Source organism: Maylandia zebra, linkage group LG12, assembly GCF_041146795.1.
Source record: "Maylandia zebra isolate NMK-2024a linkage group LG12, Mzebra_GT3a, whole genome shotgun sequence".
NCBI lineage: Eukaryota > Metazoa > Chordata > Actinopteri > Cichliformes > Cichlidae > Maylandia > Maylandia zebra.
The window spans coordinates 38,680,358-38,698,618 of record NC_135178.1 but is presented as its reverse complement, the minus strand read 5'-3'; the positions used below and the strand labels follow the sequence as shown (position 1 = coordinate 38,698,618).

At 50.3% G+C, this 18,261-nt stretch overlaps 3 protein-coding genes across 11 annotated transcripts in view; 1 reads left to right on the top strand and 2 right to left on the bottom strand.

The window, feature by feature from the left end:
• The first annotated feature begins 129 nt into the window (after positions 1-129).
• On the top strand, positions 130-10,600 carry ddx31 (DEAD (Asp-Glu-Ala-Asp) box polypeptide 31). 6 transcript variants are annotated; one of them, XM_024804359.2, is made up of 21 exons: positions 130-1,501; positions 1,607-1,749; positions 1,853-1,981; positions 2,554-2,684; positions 2,805-2,880; positions 2,967-3,010; positions 3,121-3,191; positions 3,585-3,694; positions 3,779-3,820; positions 4,601-4,665; positions 4,838-4,957; positions 5,047-5,153; positions 5,236-5,462; positions 5,558-5,710; positions 5,788-5,847; positions 6,812-6,862; positions 7,380-7,519; positions 7,598-7,682; positions 9,044-9,155; positions 9,237-9,483; positions 10,137-10,600. In XM_024804359.2, the coding sequence occupies exons 3-21, from the start codon at positions 1,877-1,879 to the stop codon at positions 10,240-10,242; spliced, it is 2,052 nt and encodes a 683-aa protein (XP_024660127.2). In that variant the 5' UTR covers positions 130-1,501; positions 1,607-1,749; positions 1,853-1,876; the 3' UTR covers positions 10,243-10,600. The 6 variants fall into 6 exon arrangements, with proteins under 6 accessions (XP_024660127.2, XP_024660128.2, XP_024660129.2 ...); XM_024804360.2 differs by having other exon boundaries at positions 130-1,530; XM_024804361.2 differs by lacking the exon at positions 1,607-1,749 and having other exon boundaries at positions 130-1,551; positions 1,901-1,981.
• A 364-nt stretch (positions 10,601-10,964) lies between these two features.
• On the bottom strand, positions 10,965-17,491 carry barhl1a (BarH-like homeobox 1a). Its single transcript, XM_004571628.3, has 3 exons — positions 15,671-17,491; positions 13,780-13,981; positions 10,965-11,373 (listed from the first exon to the last, which is right to left on the bottom strand). Exons 1-3 carry the CDS (start codon positions 16,032-16,034, stop codon positions 11,172-11,174), a joined length of 768 nt encoding a protein of 255 aa, XP_004571685.2. The 5' UTR covers positions 16,035-17,491; the 3' UTR covers positions 10,965-11,171.
• Positions 17,492-17,586: 95 nt separating this feature from the next.
• cfap77 (cilia and flagella associated protein 77) overlaps positions 17,587-18,261 on the bottom strand; it is an 11,146-nt gene continuing 10,471 nt past the window's right edge. For all 4 annotated transcript variants that reach the window (XM_004571629.3, XM_076891260.1, XM_024804357.2 and 1 more), the window contains 2 exons: positions 18,205-18,261; positions 17,587-17,906 (listed from right to left, as the gene is read on the bottom strand). The exon at positions 18,205-18,261 is cut by the window's right edge and continues 45 nt beyond it. In XM_004571629.3, the coding sequence (XP_004571686.1) occupies positions 17,760-17,906; positions 18,205-18,261 (204 nt within the window). In that variant the 3' untranslated portion in view covers positions 17,587-17,759. The remainder of the gene's footprint in view (positions 17,907-18,204) is intronic.

Below are 18,261 nucleotides of genomic sequence, written 5' to 3'. Positions count from 1 at the left end.
CTTCTCTTCAGGCAGAGCTCCCACCTGACCTGCTCTCACTGACTCCGCCCACTCGCCCATGTGTTTTGTTTTCCAGTAAAAGTCTGAAGCACATTTTACTAAAATCACAGAAACAAATAAAGACGGAAGTTTTGGGGAAACCTGAGCACGACTGTGACACACACACACACACACACTGAGCACCTGTGGGTGTCCGAGTCAGCTGATCTCACAGATCAACAACAGTTTCACTCAGCTGCACTGAGCATGCTCAGTACTACGAGCATCAGTACATTGTAGTACAATAATGGATTGGATTTATATAGCGCTTTTCAAGGCACCCAAAGCGCTTTACAATTCCACTATTCATTCACTCTCACATTGGAGGCAGCTACGGTTGTAGCCACAGCTGCCCTGGGGCAGACTGACAGAAGCGAGGCTGCCATATCGCGCCATCGGCCCCTCTGGCCAACACCAGTAGGCAAGTAGGGTAAAGTGTCTTGCCCAGGGACACAACGACCAGGACAAAGAGCCCTGGGATCGAACCGGCGACCTTCCGGTTACAGATGCGATTCCCAACCCCCTGAGCCACGGTCGCCCAAGTAATAGTTTGACTACTATGCAGTAGCATCAGTAGTGTATCAGTACTCTGATGGCGGTGTGTGTCGGCGGCCTCGGCGTGACTGACAGCCATTGACGTCTCTGTCAGCTCGCTGCCGTCTCCTCCCGTGTGAGAGCAGTAATCACAGTTTAGGACGCCTTCATGTTAAAATATCTCCGTTTACCTCTGAAGTCGAGATTGAAACCTCACTCAGACGCTCGCCGCCGTTTCAAAGCGGTGATTTGGGTAAATGACTATAATTAATCCTCCGCCGCGGCGGTTTGAGGCCCCGCGGGGCCGGGCGTGCCGTTTGATTGACAGCTCTATTTTTAAGCCTTCCTGCTGACAACAGGACGTGGAGCAGGAGGGAACGGGGACGTTTGATGGATGATGGACAGTTTGTCCTCATTTCCTCTTCCTCCTGCCATGAAGTCCACCTGACGGCACTGATTGGAGGAAAGTTTCTCCTTGAGAATCTGGACCAGGTTCTGGAGCTGAGCGGGGAAGTTATTGAAACCATTCTGACGGCAGAGCCACGAGGATGCTGCGAGCGATGGAGATGGTCCGCTGTGGCGGACCCTGAAGGAAAGAATAGAATCTCTGAGTAGTGTTGCTGGAGGAGGCCGGAGCTGCACTCCCTGCAGGCTCACCTGCAGTGTGACTTGGAGGCTCAAACCACACCTGCTGCACCGCCCGCCCGACCCTCCAGTGTTCTCGCTGACAGCAGGATGTTCCTCCCTCTGATTGACTCCCTGAAATAGTTTAAGGATATAAATGTTTATAATAACATCCAAAGTATGTCAGTGTTTTTTTACACGCAGGCAGTCTCCCTTATTACTAGAGTGTGTATCCGGAATGAGATGACGCTACTGCGCATGTCCACGCAATCAGCTGCTGAGCGGAGAAGGCGGGGTTTGTGAGGTAGCAGGAAGCATTAATCACGCGTGTCTGTACGTGTGGAGAGTTTCACAGTGAGTATTTATGTCTCGTTTTCCTCTTTTTAATTTTTTTCTTTTAATCTGAAAGGTCTTCGCAGACCGGAAGTTTCTGTTAGCATCAGGTCAACGGTAGCAGCCGCGCGCTCTCGTGTCGAACTTTAAACACGCCGCTCTGTGGTGGGTTAAGCTCCTCGTGGGCCTAATTCACAGCTGTTTTACACGTGACTGAAGGTAAACTGCTGCGCAGCTGAACCAATAAGAGAAGCTCTTCTTCAAACTGTTTGTGAATGGAGTTTGGTGTGAGAGTGACTCACAGCTCTGTGTTTACCTGTAGTTTGTGGACACACGCACACCTCTGATGATGTCATCTTCCGATGAACAGTTGTGTCGGAACAGCTCCAGCGACATGACGTCATCACCGCCATCCCGCAAACGGAAACGTCAGAAGGCTCAGCAGCCATGGGTGAGCTCTCTCTCTGTCTCTCTCTCAGTGCGTTCATTTGATGTTTCTGTGACTTTGAGGTGCCGCAGAAAGCAGAGAAGAGGAGGAGCTCCTTCATACTGCAGGTGGCAGCAAAGGAGGAGGAGCCTGCAGGTGCAGATCCAGGTTTCCTCTGTTAGCCGGCTCAGTAAATCCAAACCGCTGTCTCTGTTAAGCCCTTCAGCTTTCAGCCTGTTCACTCTTCTTCTGTATGAAAAGCATCAGCAGAGCTCCGCCCACTGTTATCAGAGGAACAGCTGATTCAGTGGTTAGTGACTGATTCATGTGGGCAACATTGTCTCACTGAGAGGCAGCAACACAATCAGAACGTGGATTTTAAACACAAACTCTGAACCAGGTGATGTGCTCAGAAGCCGTTACCATGGTGATCTAACAGGGGAAGCTGCCTTCATGTCATCATAGCTTGCTAACCTGCTAACCTCACTTCTTAGTTACAGCTTTCGCCCATGGCAACTGCAGAGAGCCACAGAATAAAGGTTGCAGTTCCCTTCATGACCACAGGGGTCACCATATGAACTGTCTTTATTTTTTAGGCTCCACCCAGTGACGGGACAGACGGGACCCCGAAGAAGAAGAAGAAGGATGGAGCGAAGGAAACGGGACGTGGCGGCATCAAGACCTCCTCACTGTTCAAACATAACCCTGACATCCCAGACATCCACAGGTGCAGCTCCGCCTCCGATTGGCTCATTGAACCAGCTTCTCGGCTGGTTCTGATTGGCTCAGACTGCAGAACGTTCCGGAGTGATCAGTAATCAATAATTTGGAGTCTTCTTTCCTTCAGACCAGCCATCGCTCAGCTGAAGGAGAAGATTTTTACCTCCGACTCGTTTTCAGACCTCGACCTGCACCCTCACTTGGTAACACACACACACTTTCGTCTGTCTCACGTTCAGCATCGCTGCTTCATTGTCAGCTGCTCTGATTGGCTGTTTCTGTCTTCTAGGTGGCCACTCTGAACAAAGTCATGAATATTTCTACACTCACCAGGTTGGTTTTTACACACACACACACCTGACTGTGACCTGATCAACGTATAAACTCTACAAAGGGACATTGCAATGTTGTTGTTTTGTTTGTTTTTTAAAATACTTACGCAGTGTACAGAAGCAGACAATCCCAGCTCTCCTGGCGGGACGCGATGCTGTGGTCCGCTCTCAGACAGGATCAGGTGAGTCACCTGTCGTACCTGATACAGCAGGTCTCTGTGGGTCGATCAGTCACACTGAGGTGTTCTCAGGTGAGAGGGTCTCCTTCTGGGTGGACATAAAACACGTCACCTGACTCAGGAGGTGTCCAGGTGACCTCCTGAGTCAGGTGAGTCAGGGCTTGTTAATGTGTGTGTCTGCGGGCCTTTTGTGGGTGTTTATCGTACGTGCATATCGATGCAGCCCAGTTTAGTTCCTGCAGCGTCGTGTTGTTTTTGAAGGTCACATGTTCAAACATGAACGTACAGGATCAGAACTACTCTCTGTAACGAGGAAGAAGGTTTGTATTAGATTGCACTGTGAGGAAAGTCATTTAGCAACATGTCCTAATGAAAGCCACCCAAACGTGTCTGCAGGTAAAACTCTGTCCTACGCCGTCCCGCTGGTCCAGAGTCTTCAGTCGATTCAGCCGAAGGTCAGCAGGTCAGATGGTCCTCTGGCTCTCATCATCGTCCCCACCAGAGAGGTTCGGTCAGATTAGCACGTTTCACTGTAGTGTCATCCGTGACTTCCTGTTCACACGCTGAAGGTTGGCTCTTCTGTTTGTCAGCTCGCCCAGCAGACCTTCCAGACCTTCCAGAAGCTTCTGAAGGTAACACAGTATTCACAGCTGTTGTTTCATATTGTACTCTATGGGTAAAGTCCCTAAAGCAGATGGAGGCGCTCATTCTAAACGAGTTGTTACCTCTGTCACATGGACACGCTCCGGTCCCACCACAGACACGACAAACCCACCAAACACAGTCAAACGTTAGAATGCGGCACAACGTCAGAGACCAAAGTAATGAAGGAAGTGTGCAGCGTAGCTTACCACCCTGCAACGGCCGACATGTGGACGAGCCAAGCAAAGTGTGCTTAGCGCTGCAGTCGATGTTCGCACAGCGGTGGGTTTCCTGACGTCCACACGGGAGCAGGAATGACAGCCGGACGCCTCGGGAAGTGCTCGCGTCACTGCGTGGGGTCAGCCAGTGAGTGTCACTGTGGGCCACGTTCATTTTGTAAGAATGAAATAGTGCTTAGGATGTGGTGATTATGGAAATCCTTCACTGCATTTACAGAAAATGCATCAGCGTAGTCGTGCAGAGAATATGGCAGCACAGATCCACAAGCAGGGCTGGGTCCCAGTATAGACCCCCGAGGGGCGGCTGTCCCACCAACCCAGCACAAAGTCCAAATATTCACCATAATCAGTGGCTCTGAAAATTCACTAATCACTTCACGGCCCCAGCTCTGCGTTTTTCAGAGGTGTGTGCTTGCTGTGGTTTGTAGCACCAACAACTTCCTGCTTCGCATGTGGATATAGAAATCAGCAGCTGACAGAGAAACGAGAGCTTTGCATGAGTCGCTCTCAGGTGTGTCTCTCTCTTTGCAGCCGTTTACCTGGATCGTCCCAGGTGTCCTGATGGGAGGAGAGAAGAGGAAAGCGGAGAAGGCCAGGTTTGATCACAAAGCACGTTCGTTCGTCAGCTCTGGAAAAAGAGCAAAGCTGTGTGGCGCTCAGCAGAGCTCAGATCCAGGCTTTTAGAGATGTGAAGCCGCTGGAGTCTGTTCTCAGCTGCTCTGTGGCGTCTGAAGCGATGCTGTCGTAACAATATTATTCTGTCTTCAGGATCCGTAAAGGAATCAACATCCTGGTTTCGACTCCTGGACGTCTGGTGGACCATATCAAAAACACCCTGAGCATCGCCTTCAGCGCCGTCCGCTGGCTGGTCCTGGACGAGGCCGATCGGTAACTCTTAGGCGTAGTTGACTCCGATTCCCTTTGATCGACGCCCTCCTGCAGCGTGGACTTAATTTTATGTCCATGTGTGCGTTCAGGACGTTGGACCTCGGCTTTGAGAAGGACCTGACGGTCATATTAAACAGCCTGAACTCTGCGGGACCAGCCCGACAGAACGTGCTGCTCTCTGCGACGCTCACAAATGGCAAGTCCACCGCTGTGCTGCCCCTCCTGTAGTTCCTCCGTCGGCCCGTAGAGGGCAGTATAACCGCCTCTGTGTGTTTCAGGTGTGACGCGGTTAGCAGACGTGTGTTTAAACGACCCGGTCAGCATCCACGTGTCTGGCGCTCCCTGCTCTGACCTCACCACCACCTCCGCTGTAACATGTGACCCCGAAGGAGCCAGCCAATCAGAGAGCTTTGCTGTGCCTGAGGCTCTGAAGCAGTTTGTGGTGGTGGTTCCCAGTAAGGTCAGACTGGTCTGCCTGGCTGCTTTCATACTGGACAAATGCAAGGTGAACAGTCCGGAAGTGGTCATAACGATAAGTACAAGGCAGGAAGGAAAAAAGGAAAGCTAAAATCTGATTGGTCCTCGATGTTTTCCTTTCAGTTTTCTCAGAACGACAAACTCATCGTCTTCATCTCGAGCTGCGAGGCCGTCGAGTTCCTTCACTCTCTCTTCACCGCTGTGCTCTCCAGGCCCTCAGCCAATCACAAACCTCCGCTGAGGTTCCTGCGTCTCCATGGCAACATGAAGCAGGAGGTAATGCTGCCGTTTTGCCGCCGTTTCTGCTGCTGTCCGCCTCTCAGTGTTAAATGCGTGTTTGTTTTCCCCACCAGGACCGCACGGAGGCCTTCCAGCAGTTTTCGGCGTCACAGTCGGGAGTGCTGCTCTGTACGGTCGGTATCCTTTAACCTGCAGTGTGCGCTGTGACCACCAGGGGGCAGACTGTATTTTAAACGCAACACATGACTGTACATATATGTAATACATATGTAAGTCGTGTCCAAATTCCAGGGCTGCATCCTCCTGAGGACCCGGCCTTCGCGGTCTACGTGGGCCGGGTCCTCAGAAGGTCGGGCAGGCCGGAAGTAAACGGCTGTGAAATGGGACGGTCCAGCCTTCAGATCTGCGTCACCGCTGTCTCGTGGAGTTTTTAATAAACTCGGCCGTCTGCTCCTTGCTGTCTAAAATATAACAGGACACTGGAGGAAACTCTCGACCATCTCACACTTCTGCTTAATCAGCTGTGTGAAAACCAAGGAGGAACCCACCCGATAAATAAAGTTTTATCTAATCTAATAACTTTAATCTCAGCCAAACCGATTTACTCAGGAACAAACAAAACACTGAAAAAAGCCCAACAATAACATTTTTAGGTTGTATAAGTGACTCATATATCACGTTTAACCCGAGTAGCGAAGGTGATCTGAACATGATGTGCCGGGAGTTGTGCCGTTCTCGGCCGCATCAGTGACCCTCGAGCTCCCGGCTCGCTGTCGAGCTGGTGGGTAACAGACGTCTCCGAAAACGTCGAAGCACTTTTGCAAATATGCGATATCTTGATAAACCGAGCAGATATTTGAAGTTTACACAACTACTTTCTTGCCTGAAAATATGTTAAACGTTTATTTTGTGACCCAGAAAGATTAGTATGAGTAATTTTAAAACTTAGTAGCGGCCGCCATTGTTGGACACACCCGACCCATCCTTCAAATTCGGGGAAAAGGAGGACGCATTTGTCGGCTGCATTCAGAGGAGTCTACGAATTTGGACGGCCTTCGGCGCGTCGCTGTGACGGGAGGAAGCAGCCCATGAATTTGGACACGACCGTAAACTTCCTTTGTGTGCTCTTTGTTTCAGGACGTGGCAGCCAGGGGCTTGGACCTGCCCCAGGTCACCTGGATTATTCAGGTGACTTTATGTTATCGAATGAATCAGAAGGATGCAGCGAGTGATTTATTTTGTCTGAAAAGGATGGCATGAGTGAGAGTCACGACTGGAAGAGTTATGGTTGGGTAGCAGGGCTTGTGATTCCAGATGATGAGCCTTTATTAATAATTTGTGATGATGGGTTTGTGGATGTAGCCAATCTGGTGGCAGCTCTGCAGTGAGGTCATGTGTGGGGCGGATACCTGTCGTTTGAATCGTTTGTCAGCAGAAGACGGGGTCTGTAAACAAGTACGCTAACCCAGGTTTCCTGGTCTGTACGAGTCTGATGATGAGTCATTGGCTTATATAAGCACTGCAGTTCCTGTAATGTCCACTAGGGGCTTTATGCAGAAATAATTTTGAAGTAATTGCTCAGAGGTGTCGCAAAGGGGAGGAGGAAGCGTGCAGAATAAACGGGCTCAGATCGTAAGCACCTACATAATGTATCTAGCCAATCAGCGAGCAGGACATGACTGATAACCTTTTTGGTTTTTCCCAGTACACTCCTCCCACCGCAGCGGCCGAGTACGTTCACCGCGTTGGACGTACAGCTCGGATTGGAGCGCGAGGAAGCAGCCTCCTCTTCCTCACCCCCGCTGAGACCGCCTTCATCACTGAGCTGGCCAATCACAACATCAGGTTTGCTGACGTGCAGTGTCATGCTGGGTGGCACTTGTGCTGGTTTTAACCATGTGGGTGGGGCTTACTGTGTTTCAGCCTATCAGAGATGAAGCTGCAGGACATCCTGTCCAGTCTGATGTTCGATGATGTCTACAAGGGGCGGGGCAAGTACCATAGCAAGGTAGGTCACTTCCGAAAACTTCTGTCAGGTGGCTGCGGGTGAGGCTGGTGATCAGATGTGATTGGCTGAGACACTAAATGTTTTTTGTTTGTTTTTTATTTCTGCCATTTTTTATCTTGAGCAATTCAAGCTCCGCCTACTAGTAAACTCTGGTAACTTGCAATAGCTGAATAGCACCAGCAGGCGGCGCCTCCTTTGACGTTTTTGAATGTAGGCTCCCATCATGGACTCCATCAGCTCTGATGCTGTTAGCGCGCTGCAGGGCATGCTGAGTGACGCAGCGGCTACGATCTCCACCTGAGACCTGCTTCAGAAGCTGGTCGCCCATAACAACCAGTCCGAGCCGATACCAGCCCATTCCAGCCGGTATCGGCTTAGCGACTGGTGCCGCAGCTTTGTGAGGCGAGCGTGAGCAGGAGGTCACCGCTTGTGCTTAAAGAACAAGGTGTGTTTAGCGGCGAGCAGATCGTGCCCTGATGACGAGGAGGCGCCAGCCTGCTCGTTAGTCTCCAGACACAGGAAGCGTGTCGTTTCTGCCTGGAGCCCGCCTGCGGGGGCGGCCGGGCCATCCCCCTGTGTGTGTCGCTGTGTTTTTAATGAGGCTCTTGTAGTATTTTTAAAAAGCTTTAAGACTCTGAGAGAGTGAGACCCCGGCCCAGACCGCCTGCTGTGCGCCGCTTTAAAGTCGCTCCTGTCAGCCAGTCAAAAGCGCCGTGGTGACGGCGTGTGTGAAGCAGGTTCAGCCTCTGATGTTTCCGCTTCCATGACGCGTGACCTGCCACGACCTGATGCTTGTGTCGTCACGCTGTAGCTGTCAGAACAGATTTCAGCTCCTCTCTCTCCACGTCGACCTTTATTTAAACATCTGTTGAGCAGACATCAGGTGGTACGTGGGCGCGTCTCGCACGCTGCCGTGGGGACGATGTTCGTGCTGATGCGGGAGCAGAGCTGCTGAATCAAACACAGTCTGAAAATTCTGGATTCTTCCCTGTCGGAGTAAACAGGAATAAATCAGTGTGGGGCGTGAGCGCTCGCACGTTCGACCCGCAGCAGCTAAAAATAATCATTTGTGTTTGCACAGCTCACACGTGCTCAGCAGCGCTGTGACGAGCAGGTTTGCACCTTACAGTAGCCCCTCCCACGACCCCAGTCTGAAGTCCTCACCTTTAACACGGGTCAGAGCAATGAGTGACATCACAGACCACGCAGCCCAGCGGGGGGCGCTGCACCACGCTGGTCACATGTGGTGCTTTAGTAAACCGTTCCAGCGCTGAGGCGAGGGAGCTCGAGGCGCAGACGGCAGATTTCCGGAGCACGGCTGAGTCTGACGTGTTTTTTTTTCTTCTTCTTCTTCCTGTCAGAGTTCGTCCAAAGCTCTGGAGCAGGAAGTCCGCGAGCGAGCGACCGTCCTTCAGACTGAGTTTGAGAACTTTGTCCACGCGGACGCTCGGTCGCTACAGGCTGCCAAGAAAGGTAACGACGCCGAGAACGTGACGAGAGTGAGGAGAACGTGCTGCTGTTTTATTGGCTGACCTGTCACTGTGATGTCAACAGCACTGCAGTCCTTCCTGCGAGCGTACACCACCTACCCTGCTCACCTCAAACACATCTTCCACATCCGCTCGCTCCACCTGGGCCACGCCGCCAAGAGCTTTGGCCTCAGAGACGCTCCGCAGGGTCTGACTGCCGCCGCCGGTCCCGGGGCCTCCGGGAGCCACAGGAAGAACCAGAACCAGGCCCGGAAGCAGACCGGGAGTCCGACCAAGAACCAGAACCAGAAGAAGCTGACTGGAAAGAAGAGGTGAGTGAGGACTGTGCAGCCGAGGGTTCTAACCTTAATTTAAACACACAGAGTCGGGATGGACCCGCTGCACACCTGGACCAGCAGGTGTGACTGTTTGAAGTGATGCAGTCACCAGCTGAGCGCACGCTCACCTCCACCACTCCATCGCTGAAGCAAACGTTTGCTCAACGCCTTCTAGACGAGAACACAGACACACAGCGTGTCAGGATGTCAAAGGGCGTATCAGCCCAGAAGCTGTGAGGCCGTTTGTCAGCACACGGCCCCGACGCGCTTCGTGTAAGCGAAGGAAGCACGAACGCCTTCAAACACAAAGATGGAGACAGTAAAAGCGCTCAGGCGAGGCCTCGACGCAGCACGGTGTGTGCGTGCGTGTGTGCGTGCGTGTGTGTGCTTGCGTGCGTGCGCGTGTGTGTGCGTGCGTGTGTGTGCTCGTGCTCATTGGTCCTGCTGTGATGACTGCCACAAACACACACGCTTGTACATAATCAAAGTGGGTCCCCTCAGTCACACATGGCGTTTACACGCCGTCCACTCAGGAGTGTGTGTGTGTGTGCGTGTGACATGTATAAAGAAGCTGATTATAAAACTAATACTGTTCTTGTTATCATGACGACGAGCTGATGGCGCCCTTCTTCCTCTCTGTGTCTCAGGTTTGGTCAGAGGGAGGTCCGGCTGATCTGCTCAGAGTTCTCCAGCGGGCTGGAGAGTAGAGACGCCAAGAAGAAGAAGAAGAAGAAGAAGGAGGAGGAGGAGTGATGAAGAAGAGTCTGATGTTGAGCAGTTGAGGCGATGGTCAATATATGAAAGATGTGATTGATGCTGACGTGTGAGCGAGCTCCTCCTCCTGCCTTGGCTGGTTGGCCGGTGCACTCGTCGGTCTGTGACGAGATTTTTGAGTTTCAGAATAACGACCATCAGACCGCTCCACCCTCACCACTTCACGCACGTTTCTGTCGCTCCGAGCTGCGAGTTTGAAACCCGAGTGCTGCTCGTGGACACGCCCCCGACTCCCCGCCCTGTTCCTGACTGTGCACCTGTGTCATTTGTCCTTAGGGGCCACCGTACTGCATCCCCAACATGAACCCGTGCTAATAAAAGCAGATGTTTGTGTGCAGATGTTTGTGTGCAGATGTGTTCTTCCAGCTGTTTTCACTTTTGAAGCAAAGCAGACGAGATCCTCGTGACAACGCTTCAGTGTTCACGGGGGGGGGGGGGCTCTATTGTATTGAGGTTTAAATTTTGCTCTTGACCAAATATGGTTACTTCCTGGAACAAAGCCAGTTCAGCCTTAGAGGTGGGGCGAGGAGCTCAGAGGAGAGCCGCTCATAGGTGCAGCTGGGAGGAGGAGGATGGGGAGGTGCGTCCCAGTCGGAACCAGCAGAGTGCCGCCTGCTCACCAGACAGAGTTGCTGTAAACCAAGCCTGGGAACCAATCAGAGCCATCGCTTTCACTTTGAATCAAAGGAAAACAACAATGAGAATCTTTATTTTCTTTATTGAAAATGTAAAAACCGAAGTCAGAGCTACAGAAACGCACAGAGAAGTTCGTGGCTCGACCACGGCTCTACACTCCTGCCTGGACTCGCTGTCCAGACGTGAACGTCACTGTTGTTTCCTTGCTTGAGCCCCGCCTCCTGAGCCCCGGCACCGCCACAGCAGTTTGTTCCTGAGGGAACCAGTCCTAGTCAGTGGGGAAGGGGCTGAGTGTGGGTGAGAATGTGGGGTAGCAGAGGCGGGGCTGGGTGGTGTTGGTGGGCGTGGCTTCGATACAGGTATAGGTTCATTGTGGGCGGGGCAGGAGGGTACAGGTAGTGCGTGGGCAGGAACATCCTGCCGGCCTCGGCCAGCAGCTCCAAGCCGGCGGCAGACTGACGCTTCCACTTGGTCCTGCCGGGAAAAACAAAGCGCACGTTACTCACCGCAAACACACCTTACCCCAGTCTGCTGTCACGTGACTGGACCTGAACCAATCAGCACGTGTCAGCACATGTGCAGTAAAATTCCCTCCATCCGGAGCACACGTGTAGGGTTGCCAACCGTCCCTTAAAATACGGAATCGTCCCGTATTTAGAAACAAAAGTACACGTCCCGTATTGAGCTAATAAGGGACGCACTTTGTCCCGTAATACAGTGAGAATCAAAAGTAGTCTATAAATGTTAATGGAATTAACGCTTTGTTTGAAAACACAATTCCCAGCCCCTCTCCTGCTTTGTGACCAATGAGCTGACAGCACACTTATGACAATTCGAGTATGACAATTCAGATTACCGCTCATCTCATTGGTCGAGGAAAGGTCGCTTACGGAGAAAATACCGGAAGACAACAGATGACCACAACAAGAAGCATGGCCAACAGGGAAACAAACGCTGACACTGCGGTGCAAGTCTCGGATGACAGTACACCTAAAGCTGGGCAAACACTGTGCGATTTTTTCAGTCGCGTTATTCAGCACCTGCTCAAACTGCACGATTGACTCGCAGGGGTTAGAAGTTGGTAGGTCACGATGCAGGTCTCACACTATACGGCCCGATGCTCTGATGCGACCTGAGTGCTCACACTGTGCCTCCATAACATGAAGGTTATAACAGAAAATCTGTCGCTCGCTCTCTCCGTCTTTCACTCACACAGACACACCACCACATCAACTTTGCTAAATTGCTAATGAAAAACATGATCAGGCAGCTGTGATTGAGCAGCAGTGTAGATCCAACTATTTTCACGGTTGTTGTGGTCGTGATCATTTTGTGAGGCCACATCGAAAAGGCTCAGATGAGCTTTCCAAAGTTCTACAAGTTGTGCCTCCATCGCTTGTGTCCAGATCACACGCTGCACTGCCGTGCTGCTCCGTCTTTTTCACCGACGTTTACGTTTGCGCATGAGCAGTGTGAGCGGCTGTGGTGACACCCTCACGAGCGATTGATGATCGGGAGCTGGTCGTGAGGTGTTAATCACTTCTCGTTACCCCACGTATACTACATGACGCACGATGAAGGCCAAAATCGGTCTGATCACTCAAAAATCGTCTCAAAATGGGCCAAAAACCGCACAGTGTGAGCCCAGCGTTAGAGCAGCAATGTTTGTTCCCCTCAGAGAAAGGGAAGAATGGGAAAAGGAAAACACCTGGCTGGAAAAAGTTAATATGGGCATGTGCAGTGAATATCAGCGCTATGTGGCCAGAAGTGTGATAATATAATTTATTTTGTGTAATAAACAACTGCAAGGATAGATGATTACAACAAATTGATGACTAATACATAAAAGTAATACATAGATGAATAATGATGATGAGTTATGATGCGTAATCATGGGAACAAGCGGGTTTACAAACAGGAGCAGCTGATTAGAAAAGCTGAAATAATATTTCAACTGAAGCCGATTGTACTAAATGCACTAAATGTGCACTGTTACAAGAATGTTTTTCTTTCTATTGTTTTCTATTATTTTAAGTTAAGCAGGACAAAGTTCTTTTAAAGAAAGATTTACTTATATTCTCAAAAGTTAAGCATGACAGGCTTCTGTTTAAGAAGGAGACCTGTTTTATTGTGTTAATGTTGTCATTTTGAGCTAAAAATAAATGGCTAAATGATCATTTGTTTCACATGTGTTCATATCACAAAGAATAGAATATGCATCTACTTAAATCAACTTCAAGTCAAATGGTTAAAAAAATAATTTCACACACAAAAAAAGAGCTACCACACTGGGAAGGGTGAAGACAACTGGGTCGCCCGGCCCTGGCCACGAGGTGTCCCTTATTTATTTTTCAGGGAGTTGGCAACCCTACACACGTGAGTCTACATGATCGTAAAGACTGCAGCAGACATGAGGCGACCCGATTGGATCAGAACCTGCAGACAGGAAGCAGATGTTCCTCCAGCTGTGTAACAGGCTTTAACGCCCAGAACACATCAGCCTCTACTGAAACTTCTGTCTTCCTTCAAGACAGCTGTCATCTGATTGGCTGCCCCTCACTAACAGAACAGTGGGCAGGGTATCTGCCCCCTCTATGACATCACAAAGATTGGAGCGTAGAAAAAAACTATGACAAACTGAGTGTTTGGAGCAGACTGAGGCTGCGGAGCTTTTCGCTCACAGGGTCACCGCGGCGTTCGTCCTTGAGATGATCACAGTCTGCGCTCACATCGCGGTCATGTGATCAGGTTCAAATTTCATGTCAGTAAACTTTAAAGAGTTTTTTAATAAAGAAGAAAACAAAATAATGACCAACCACGAGTCCAGGACCGGGACGACCAATAATCTGCTTGATGTTGTGGTACCAGGTGTGTGTTTACCTGCGGTTCTGGTACCAGGTCTTGACCTGCATGTCGCTGAGCTGCAGCGAAGCCGCCAGCTCCATGCGCTCCTGGACGCTCAGATATTTCTGTTTCTGGAAGCTTCTCTCGAGCCTCGCCAGCTGCTGGTCGCTGAACGCCGTCCGTGCCTTACGAGGTTTCTTGAGGCGTGACGTCACCGAGTCGGAGCCGGCGCTCTGCACTGAGGTAGGAATGACGTCACATTAGTCCTGTAAGCTGATTGGTCGGCGACAGAAAAACCAGGTACAGCTCATTCATGATAGTCATTTATTATGATTCAGCTTCTGTTTTAAAAGCCGAGGTTCAGCAGATGAAAGTGATCAATAAAAAAGCGAACATTGATTGACAGCATTTATCAGATTGTTGCGTTGTTCTTACCCGAGGGACGACCACAGTCTGTGTCTGTGGTGTGAAACTGATCCAAGTATCAGACGTGAGGCTGCAGAGTGAACCGACCCCGGCCTGCTGTTCGTTAAACGATTCCAATCATGATTTTATCTCCGTCACAGCTGTCAGATTAAAAGTGTTTTGAATCACGTGATCACATGTGCTCGCGTTCGCGTGCCAAGTTTAATGAAACCGCCACGATATGATTTTGAGTTTTACAAAAAAAGATGAACTGAAATGACGATAATGTGGTCAGAGAATCATTTGTACTGAGGTAAGCGTCACAGCTTTAATGATGAACCACGGTGATGACGGCCGTTAGTCATAGTCAGCAGGTTTGAGCTGCTTCAACGTTTAAAGCTAAATATGAACAAATACAATGTTTTAAGTTAAATGACTTTAGCGGTGCTTTCATGTGACCCACACCCACGGGAGCTCTGCTGTGATTAGCAGCTGAACAAAAACCCTGAAAATACACAATAATAACACAAAACAACGAAGCCGCGTTTCAAACTGTGCAGCAAAGACAAAAATATGAACCATCCGCAGGTCTGATGGCTGCGCCAGCGGCAGCTCACTGCGACCGGAGCCGGTTAAAGGTTTCAAGGTTCAGAAGCCGTGACGGAGATTCCTGCGTGATCAGTGTTTTTACTCGGTGCTGATGAAGCTGTGTTTCTCTGTATGGGTCACAAAAACAAACAAACAAACAAACAAACAAACAAACAAACAAACAAACAACAACAACTCTGGTGACATTTCCCGAGTTTCATTATTATAAAATCTGACCAATAAGCTTCAATAACCTGGATTTAACTTTTATTTTGGAAAACTGCTCAGGTCTGCTGTATCCTCTCTGATTAAACATCGTGCATGAGCTGTACCTGAGTACAAACACAGAGCAGGGATGTAAAGTAGTGCACAGCTGCTTTTTTAACTTCACGTGATTCCTGCAGGATCACCCGTGACTCCATCAGTCACGGTTTCAACTGAGTGAAAGAAAGAAGCGCAGGTCCTCTAAAATAAAAGACCCAGAGTCAGCGGGCAGGAGGCTGCTTTGTTTTCACTGATTAATGAGACTCACAGATCATCATCAACACCCCGATCACCGATTAGAAGTTATGATAAAGACTCTTTAAGATTATGAATTTCATTTCTGTCTCAAAATGAGAAAAACACGTAACGCAGAAACTTTATTTTCGCTTTAAAACAGTTCGACTAACAAGTAAATGAACGCTCAGATTGATTTCTCTCAATTAAAACACAAAAGGTTTGTAATAACGAGACTGTTTCTCTGTTTCACTGACTTTATTCATCTGGTTTTTATTTCTGTCCACGAGTGAAAAATATCTTTGGTTTCTTGGTCGTTGAAAGAAGAAAATAACCTTCTGATGTTTTTAATGAAAATAAAATCCGCGTGATTCTCATTTTTATTTTGATTGAAACTTTACTTTCTCCTTCTTTAAACTCTTTTCTCTGTTTTTACCTGTTTCGCTGTCTGAAGATGAGCTGCTGAGACTTTTATCCTGGAAATCTTCATCCTGTCCGGACCGGAATGGCTCGGCTTCCGGCCCGGGTTGTCCCGGTTCAGAGTAGACCTGTCCCGGGTGAGAGTCCGCTAAAATGTCCCGGATTAGGAAGGAGGAGCAGGCGGAGCGCAGCTGAAGCGGTGCGGGCAGCAGCGGAGGCTCCAGCCGGGGAGCAGGCTCCCTCCACGGGGATGAAGGCGCCGAGCAGCCGCTGCTGTTCCCCGGGCTGAGCTCCGGAGGGTCTGCCCGGGGCAGGAGCGCCCCGAGCGAGAGCAGAGAGTCGATCCGGTACCCGGAGCAGCCGGAGGCGGACACCTCCATCTCCGCCCGGACTCAGGTGAGTCTGACCAAGCAGGTGTGGAGCCACAGCAGCCGGAAACGCGTTAGTTTGACTCTGACGTCATTTTCATGTAAAATTCTGTCCTCTTCCTCCCCCACCTCCTCCTGTCCTCTTCCCCCTTCTGTCCTCCTCTTCCTCCTCCTCTTCTTCCTACTCCTGTCCTCCTCCCCCTTCTGTCCTCCTCTTCCTCCTCCACCTCCTTCTGTCCTCCTCTTCCTCCTCCTCTTCTTCCTACTCCTGTCCTCCTCCCCCTTCTGCCCTCCTCTTCCTCCTCCACCTCCTCCTGTCCTCCTCCCCCTTCTGTCCTCCTCTTCCTCCTCCTCTTCTTCCTACTCCTGTCCTCCTCCCCCTTCTGTCCTCCTCTTCCTCCTCCACCTCCTTCTGCCCTCCTCTTCCTCCTCCACCTCCTTCTGTCCTCCTCTTCCTCCTCCTCTTCTTCCTACTCCTGTCCTCCTCCTCCTCCCCCTTCTGTCCTCCTCTTCTTCCTCCTCCTGTCCTCCTCCCCCTTCTGCCCTCCTAGTCGTCCACGAGGCGTCTTCAGCTCTCCACCCCAACACGAGGCAGTTGGCAGGGGAGCCCACCGACCCTCCAACAGCAGAACAACACTGACAGTCAGCGCTATGTATGTGGACACACAACTTTTTCTGCTGTGGGCTGTGTTCATCAGCACAGTGGATTTTAAATGACGCAGTTAGAGCGCAGACAGCTTTAATCCAGAGGGTTAAACAAAAAGACGATGTTTGGAACTAAAACATGTTTGACACGACCTCCTTACGTCAGGCGCTCTGAAGTAATCAGACAAATGAAATGGGGGAAAATAAAATATTTGTGATTCTTGGTTGAAAACTCATTGTTGGCACTGAAAGACACGCCCATCACGCCGCCTCCCCGTGTGTTACAGATGCTGTGTGTGCTTTGTTCCTTTTCTCTTCCATCATTCTCCTAGAGGCTGATGTTGCTCCAGAGCTGTGCTGACTGCAAAGTCCCGTCTAGCCTTTCTCTTCGTGGGGTTTACGAGTGGCTTGCACCCTGAACCCTCTGTGTGGATGTGGATTCCCTCAAACCAGAGCCGACAGTCGACACGTCCATGTGATTTATATAACTGTAGTTGGAACATGTTTCAGTAAACGGCTAAAAAGACAAAACTTGCCATTGTCCAAATATACATGGACCAAACTATACCTGTACACCTGCACCTAAAGGTCAAAGGTCACTCATTGCAGATACTGGTCTTCACATTTTGGACCAAGGAGAACTTGTTAAAAAGAGCACTAAAGGAGGACACTAAACTGAGATGGTGGCCTATGACACCACCTATCAGCCACCTATGGTGCAGTCCTGAGATCAGATCAGGGCTGGTGACCTCTGGTCCTTGTAGGACGGTGGGCGGGGCAGTGTCTCACAGAGGATAATAGCTCTTGTTTTTAAAACGTCTTCACAGACGAACAGCTGGCTTCTTTTCCAGTACTCAACACTCAGATCGAGGGTTTTACCTCAGCTCTGTGAAACGATTCTGGTTTGACGATCACCAGAAACAGCTCAACATTTTATTCAAGTTATCTGGAAACAGAAAAGTATCATCAGCATTGACTTCTAAGGAGAACAGAACGGGCCCCAGCACAGAGCCCTGGGGGACTCCTCTCTCACCACATGTGGTTTGCTGTGAGAACTTTTCATCTTTTATTTGCATTTGTCTGAAAACATCCTCAGAGTGGCTCCACCCGTTTTCCACCAGGTTCTTCATGACGGGCGGTCCTCAGAACTGAGCGCTGGGTTTGAGAGCTGGAGCGACGAGCCCCAAACGCCCGCACACGAGTCTCCTGGTCCCTGAAGGTGTCGAGAGCCGGACCGACCTGCAGAGAGCAGAGAGGGCGTCAGACGATGTTGTCATCGAGCGTGTCTGTGAACACGTCAGCCAGGTGTTACCACGCCTACATGCAAACTCCACACAGAGAAACGACAGCCGATGAAGATCATCCAAAAACCGCCGAGTCAGAGAAGAGCCAGTAAGTATACAGGTGTGTGTGTGTGTGCGCGCAGGTGTGTGTGCGTGTGTGTGTGTGTGTGCGCGCAGGTGTGTGTGTGTGCGCGCAGGTGTGTGTGTGTGTGTGTGTGTGTGCGTGTGTGCGTGTGTGTGAGTGTGTGTGTCACCTGTGCAAAGCGAGCTGGTTTGGGTGGTGTTTCTATGACCGGCAGAGATTTACTCCT